Source organism: Limulus polyphemus, unplaced genomic scaffold (genome assembly GCF_000517525.1).
Source record: "Limulus polyphemus unplaced genomic scaffold, Limulus_polyphemus-2.1.2 Scaffold3866, whole genome shotgun sequence".
Taxonomy (NCBI): domain Eukaryota; kingdom Metazoa; phylum Arthropoda; class Merostomata; order Xiphosura; family Limulidae; genus Limulus; species Limulus polyphemus.
Genome location: NW_013669476.1, coordinates 26112 through 33924, shown reverse-complemented (window position 1 = coordinate 33924; position 7813 = coordinate 26112). Strand labels below are relative to the sequence as shown.

General features: G+C 37.8%; 1 protein-coding gene and 1 long non-coding RNA gene across 2 annotated transcripts in view; one reads left to right on the top strand and one right to left on the bottom strand.

The window, feature by feature from the left end:
- LOC106470186 overlaps positions 1-7165 on the top strand; it is a 17987-nt gene extending 10822 nt beyond the window's left edge. Inside the window, exons 2-3 of the long non-coding RNA XR_001291477.2 lie at positions 3609-3614; positions 6825-7165. This is a non-coding gene — a long non-coding RNA (uncharacterized LOC106470186). The remainder of the gene's footprint in view (positions 1-3608; positions 3615-6824) is intronic.
- LOC106470184 (nesprin-2-like) overlaps positions 1-7813 on the bottom strand; it is a 102314-nt gene that overhangs the window by 69028 nt on the left and 25473 nt on the right. Inside the window, exons 7-10 of the mRNA XM_013930718.1 lie at positions 7170-7786; positions 6547-6809; positions 6096-6263; positions 3882-4034 (exon numbers count right to left, since the gene is read on the bottom strand). Of these exons, the coding sequence (XP_013786172.1) occupies positions 3882-4034; positions 6096-6263; positions 6547-6809; positions 7170-7786 (1201 nt within the window). The remainder of the gene's footprint in view (positions 1-3881; positions 4035-6095; positions 6264-6546; positions 6810-7169; positions 7787-7813) is intronic.

Genomic DNA, 7813 nt, shown 5'->3' with positions numbered 1-7813 from the left:
GAATACAGATAAGAATAGAACTTAGAGACATAGGGCAAACAAAGAGGAAGAGATCAGGAATACAGATAAGAATAGAACGTAGAGACATAGGGCAAACAAAGAGGAAGTGATCAGTAATACAGATGAGAATAGAAGGTAGAGACATAGGGCAAACAAAGAGGAATTATTACTGGTCACTATGTCTCTACCTTCTATTCTTATCTGGGGCAAACACAGAGGAAGTGATCAGGAATAAAGATGAGAATAGAAGGTAGAGACATAGGGGCAAATTCAAAGGAAATGATCAGGAATAAAGATGAGAATAGAAGGTAGAGACATAGGGGCAAACACACTATCACCCTACACCCTTTACAAGTTTTGGGAAGAAAAGTGTGATTCAGATAGAGAAGGATATAGGAGTGATAAACAGGATGTGAGAAGAATGCCAGCAACCACAGGTGAGAAGAAGGGAGAAATCAGTTTTCATGGACAGATTGTATAAGGAGCAGGAAGCCAAAAGTATAAAGGGAGTTAGGGTAAGGGTATGGTGAAGAACATTTAGAACCCAGTCAGGTAAGCTAGAAGAATTGGGAGTGATGAGGATGAAAAAAACCGAATGTAATGGAAAAACTGGAAATTAGTTGAGAGAGCCACCCAGCAACAGTTGAGATAGGTTGGCCCTAGTTGAAAGGACCATGTTTAAAGCACAGATGTATGGGAGAACAGAAGGATAAGAAGATAATAAGGACCATCACCAAGAACATCAGTGATAAATACACCACTTCCACTGATAAACTTCTACAAAGGATGGTCAAACAGTTTGTTTGTAATTATGCACAAAACTATACAATGGGCTATCTGTGGTCTGCCCACCATAGGTATTGAAACCCGTATTCTAAAGTTGTAAGTCCACAGACATACCACTGTGCCACTGGGGGACCGGTCAAACAGAAAGCAACTGAAAGAAGGCTACACATGAAAAGAGTTTAGACTGTCCTGCAAGGGACCAGACAAATCTCATGCATGAATTTAGAGTGATGACACAGCCAGATGGAAAAGTATGAGACTGAAAGTGAAGATAGCAGAAGAGTGAAAAAGGAGAGGAGGAAGTCAGATGGGCACGTTTGGGCTGGCCAATCCCTATTGAGGACCCAACAAGGTGTCACAAATAAGAGAAAGAACTGCGGGAGGAGACAAATAGGGATAAGCACAAAGGAAGAGATTAGACCATTCCTGACTCCACCAACAGTGCACATGAATACAGAACCAGAGACCCAACTAGGGGAAACTTGGCACTGTCATAAGTGACAAATAAGAGCAAAGCTATCAAAAAACAGGAGCACTGAGGGATAACTCTGCAAAAGGGATCCCAAGAGAGGTTCCAATCATCATGTAGAAGCCACAGTAAAAGATGCATGTGAGCATGACCCAAGGAGATAATAGGTTTCATGGAAGCCCAAGAGATAGAGAACCTCTGTACAGGAAGAGAAGGAGAGGATAGAATTGTGGAAACCAAACTCACCATAGCCTACCAAAGAAGCAGAGATGGCTAAGCTCTGCAGAAGTGGGAAATGAAAAACATACTCAAGTGGACCAAATGCTAAGTGGGTATGAGATAAGACTTTTTCAGCTTGACTAGCCAACCTAGACAAGCTATCTCTCAAAGAAGGAGAAGAGTATGGTTGGAGAAGTCATACTGGAAATAGAGCTCAAAGAATCCAGTCATCCATCTAATGGTGGAATTCTGATCCCAAGCCATGAATGTGATAATCAAAAGCACACACTACATGACAAATAAAACATATGGGGCTAACACTAAGCCAAAAGGAAGAGCTCGGAACTGATAAACTGGACTGTGATGTACAGAGCAAAGGTAAAATCTGGATGCTGGGGAGATGGGAATGTGAAGGTATGCATCAGAGATTTCAACTTTGGTCATTCAAGCCCCAGAGAAAAAGACCATCAGAGGGTAAGAAAACACACCATGATAAACTGAAGAAAGTTGATAAACTCAGAGATAGGGCAGAACAATTACTGGATGCCAATCCCTGGTGAACTGGGGAATGACAAACAGATGGGAATAAAATCCCATAAAAGGGTGAGAAACTTTCCATAGCACCTTAGAGTGGAAGACAGGATCCCCTGGAGGAGGGAAAAGAATGGAAACAGGAGACAAAGGGGAGGAGAAGAAAAATGAAGGGTAAAGACAACAGATAGATCCTGCAGCCACCGACAACTGACTGCTGCAAAAGGAATCCATAGATCCACAAATTGAGCCAAACACACTCCCACTGTTCCTAAGCCCAGAATATAGTCACCAACAAGATTGTTGGTGCTGCATCCTATTGATAGTGGAAGAAGATGAACAGGGAGTAGAAAGGAGTTAGGAAGATTGGAGAGAGCAACTGGAAGGGAAGAAGTTTGGGAAAAATGGGACACAAGGTTAGTTAATGAAAAATGTTAGCACACAGCCTTAGCCCATGATTACAAAGAATCAGGTACACCACCCAAAACCCATTGATGGAGGAAAGGAGCCAGATGAACATTCCTAAGAGGGTGATAAACATACTTGGACAAAAGTACATCCCTCCCCAATAATAGAGTAATGAAATGAGGAGTAAGGAAACAAGTGACTGCCAAAAACTCCTCAGGGGAACAATGAATTGCCCCCAAAAGGAGATGGATGAAGGATAAATAATGTGAGAGGGTTGAGAGTGTAAGGTGAAGGTGAGAAAACTGATATTGAGAAAGACTAATGATGTATCAGAACCACATGCCAGCCTCAAGAAAAATCCAGAGTTTCAGAGTCCAAACAAAGGGCTTCAGCTCGAGTCCAGGCTAAGACATGTGTGCAACCACTCAAGGAGAATGAAGAATACTTGCACCAGAGAGAAAAAGTTTTCAGTATGAACTAGAAAATCAGGGGAAGGAGAAAAAACATAATATTCTGAAGAAGGGCCAACTGAAGAAGGGAAAGTAAAGAATAATAAGAAATAGTAGTGAAAAAAAGTCATAGAAGGGCACAAGATGTTAAGGTAAATCCACATCTGCAATGAAAGAATTGTTTGCAAATTTAGGTGGTAAAGACTGCCTTAAATCTACATCCTGACAGGTAGGAATTATAGAAGGAGAGATGTCTGTGTCAAGGCCTGAAAAAGGCCCAGCCAGCATGCAAGGCTCTACCACCCACTGCACAGTAGCCATCACATTAGATGTGGTAGTCTGACTAGGGTGAACAAAATCCAGATGTTCAACCCTAGACAGCAAGGAAATAACCATCTCTGTATAATTCACATTGTTGAACAATAAGAGGCCAAATTGTTTGAAAAAAACCCAGAATATTTTCACAACATTTGGTTTTGTAGATACTTCAGCCAAACATTAATGTTGAGAAATCTCATACAAACAAGAAAATACATATCTTAACATGGCAGACAAATCAAGAAGTGATGATTGAGCAATCAGTAGAGAGAGAGCCGGTATCACTATGAGATGTGTCACACTCTTATTGGTGGAGGGTTGCTGCACACTCATTTCCCTGCAACAATGCAGCAATATTATGTGAGATTAAGTGTAAGCCTCAAGGCTAGTGGTGAGTAAATCTTCTTGCATACAGAGGGCAGCACAAGCTAGATGTAAGTAGAGATTATATATTGTATTGGAAATAAGAACCTTGAAACACATGTGTATTCTGATCAGTAGTAAGATAATGTGAACAACTCGACAAAAATAACAAGTTTCTAATATTTGTATAAACTGCTTATTCCAAAAGTACAGGTTTTAAGAACACCAATTGGTACTCGAAATAGCATAAATAGTTTGTCAACCAAAAAAAGAAAAGGTTTTTCTGCCTGTTCTTGGAGTAAGACCTCCTGAATAGTGAAATCTTCTGACATAAATACCTTTAATTTCTCTTGTTGCTTCTGCAGAAAACCCGTTGATGATTGATGGCTTATATAAACAGATAGAAAGGTTTGGATTTTTTTTAGAAAGTAAGTTATTTCCTCCATTTGGCATTTTGTGGTGATTGACTTCTTCTCTGTAATTTCTTTCACCTGATCAAAATTGAAAAACAAACTAATTTAATAAACATTAATGCAGCAGTTGTTGGAAGCTGCTGAAACAAAATAAATAGAATATGGATTTTTATGGATCAAATTGGACTCAATTTTTGTGGCTAGTATGGAAACAATTAATTCAGTATTAAAAAGAATTAAATTATTTTAACATATTAAAGCTAGAATTTTGAAAAGAAGCCAACTTAAAATATATATATAAAAAGTATTAGATGTTGATAAATACAAATATATAAAACTTGTTCCCTAAAAATTAATTTCCTTTTTTTATTTTTAGTGCAATGTTGTTGTTTTTCTGATAAAAAGTTTTATTCACTCCAAATTTAAAATGTCAGTGATTTAAACTTCTCTATCAAATCTTGTAACTTATTACTTTGAACACTTTATTATCTTAAACTGAGACAACAATCACTGTTTTCCATGTTAGCAGAATTCTCATCATTGTACAGACATTAAAGTTACAGGTTTCACAAAGACTTAGTAGTCGCAAGAAAAAACAGCTATGTACTCTGGATCAATAAATCCCATCTGTCATCTTCTGAATCTCAGCCATATAGCTTTAACTTACTAAACCAGTTACATAGCTTTTCAATTTAATTAATCCTAATTATGCAACTGTAACTTGATCTTAGCTACAGAGCATCGACCCACTGAAACATTTACAGAGCTTTTCAACCCTCTGAATCACAATCATGGAACTATAACTTGATCCTAGCTACAGAGTATCAACCCACTGAAACACTTACAGAGCTTTCCAAACCTCTGAATCACAGTCATGGAACTATAACTTGATCCTAGCTCCAGAGAGTTCCATGACTGTGATTCAGAGAGTTTAAAAGCTCTGTAAGTGTTTCAGTGGGTTGAAGCTCTGTAGCTAGGATCAACTTACAGTTCCATGACTGTGATTCAGAGAGTTTAAAAGCTCTGTAAGTGTTTCAGTGGGTTGAAAATAACTTGATCCTAGCTACAGAGCTTCAACCCACTGAAAAACTTACAGAGCTTTTAAACTCTCTGAATCACAGTCATGGAACTGTAAGTTGATCCTAGCTCCAGAGCTTCAACCCACTGAAACATTTACAGAGCTTTTAAACTCTCTGAATCACAGTCATGGAACTGTAAGTTGATCCTAGCTCCAGAGCTTCAACCCACTGAAACACTTACAGAGCTTTTCAACCCTCTGAATCACAGTCATGAAACTGTAGCTTGATCCTAGCTACAGAGCTTCAACCCACTGAAACATTTACAGAGCTTTTAAACTCTCTGAATCACAGTCATGGAACTATAACTTGATCCTAGCTACAGAGCTTCAACCCACTGAAACATTTACAGAGCTTTTCAACCCTCTGAATCACAGTCATGGAACAGTAACTTGATCCTAGCCACAGAGCTTCAACCCACTGAATCCTATTCATGGAACTAAGACATGATCCTAGGCACACAGCTTTAATCCAATGAATCAAACCCACAGAACATTAATACACCAAGTTCTAGTAATATAGTAATGGAACTATCGCTTGATCCCAGTCAAACAAAACCACTAAATCTCAGATACAAAGATTTACCTTTCCAGAAGCAAATGATAGAATTTCAACACACTGGATAATGGCCAGAAAGTTTTCAGCCTATGACTCCTAACCACAGAAGTTTCATTCACTGGATCTCAGTCACAGAGCTTCCACTCTCTGGATCCAATCCCAAACACACGAGTTCTAAATATAAAGCTTTGTCTATATGGTATCAATCTCCCACCCATTGGATCCAGATAAGGAGCTTTGTCTCTCTTTAGATTGGATTCAACTCACAAAGCTTTGTATCTTTGGATCTTACTGTACTTGCAAGAGCCCAGTGTTTGTAAAGTACTATACTTTTAAGAGCCTAGTGTTTGTAACATGCTATACTTTCAAGAGCCCAGTGTTTGTAATATACCTCATATGTAAAGCTTATGTTGCTTTATCAATAAACAAGTTATATCACTATTTTGAATACAATAGCGTAAAGAGAGTATTCCTGAAACAGACTTCCATATTTTATCCAACATACCTTCAGATCATTCTCTTTACACAAAATATCTGTTGTCAGAATATCAAGTTGATGTTGCAACATTTCAAACTCATTGGTCAACTGAAATTCTTTCTTTGAACTGCCTGTCAGAATTTTAATCTCAGATTGTAGCACAGCTTTTAGTTCTTCTGTTTCTTCCTTTAACTCCTAAAGATAAAGAGTAAAGTGGTTTCAACTTAAATAACATTTTGGGACAACATGGGACCTATTGGTCCATCTCGGCTGTTCCATCCTCTAAAATAAATTAAAATATTTTTTAAAAAATCTTAAAATCTTACTGTGCTTCCGTACAAACAAACCAATATTGTTTGAGGTATTCAATTATCATTTCTACCTAATAATCTGAATAAGAATTTTATATATATATATTTTTTATTCTATATGCATATTTTAAATTATATAATAAATATATTTCAAGGACAGAAAATACCTTTAAAATATCCATGTTAAGGACTCCATGTGGTTCTTTCAATTGTCTGACTACTTGTAACATTCTTTCTTCAACTGTTTTAACCATACTTAACGAAGACAATGTAATATTATTAGAGTCAGCTCCAGGTAGAACATGTTGATCTAGCTGTTCCTTAGGTTCTTTACTAACATCCTCTACTAAGTCTGTTTCTTTCTCTCTTTCAGTTGAAGAAACTGTTACCACATTCTTGCCAGACACAGTCTCATGTGAAATATGTTGATCTAGTTGTTCCTCAGACTTGTATTACACCTGAGACTGTGTCTGGTAAGGATGTAGTAACAGTTTCCTCAGTTGAAATAGAGAAAGAAACAAGATTGGTAGATGATGTTACTACTATGCCTGAGGAACAACTAGTTCAAAGTATTACACATGAGACTGTGTCTGGCAAGGATGTAGTAACAGTTTCTCTAGTTGAAGGAGAGAAAGAAACAAGATTGGTAGATGATGTTACTACTAGGCCTGTGGAACAGCTAGATGGACATGTTCCACATGAGACTGAGTCTGGCAAGGATGTAGTAACAGTTTCTTTAGTTGAAATAGAGAAAGAAACAAGATTGGTCGATGATGTTACTACTGTAGATCTAGTTCTTCTTCAGGCCTAGTAGTAACATCATCTATAAATCTTGCTTCTTTCTCAATTTCAACTGAGGAAATTGTTACTACCTCCTTGTCAAATACAGTCTCATATGAAACATGTTTCTCAGGCTCTGTAGTAGCATCATCTACCAATCTTGTTTCTTTCTCTCTTTCAACTGAAGAAACTGTTACTACATCCTTGCCAGACACAGTCTCATGTGAAATATGTTTCTCAGGCTCAGTAGTAGCGTCATCTACCAAGTCCGTTTCTTTCTCTCTTTCAATTGAAGAAACTGTTACTACATCCTTGTGAGACACAGTCTCATGTGGAACATTTCCATCTTGCTGTTCCTCAGGCCTAGTAGTAACATCATCTACCAATCTTGTTTCTTTCTCTCCTTCAACTAAAGAAACTGTTACTACATCTCTGCCAGACACAGTCTCATGTGTAATACTTTGATCTAGTTGTTCCTCAGGCATAGTAGTAACATCATCTACCAATCTTGTTTCTTTCTCTCCTTCAACTAAAGAAACTGTTACTACATCTCTGCCAGACACAGTCTCATGTGTAATACTTTGATCTAGTTGTTCCTCAGGTCTAGTAGTAACATCATCTATGAATCTTGTTTCTTTCTCAATTTCAATTGAA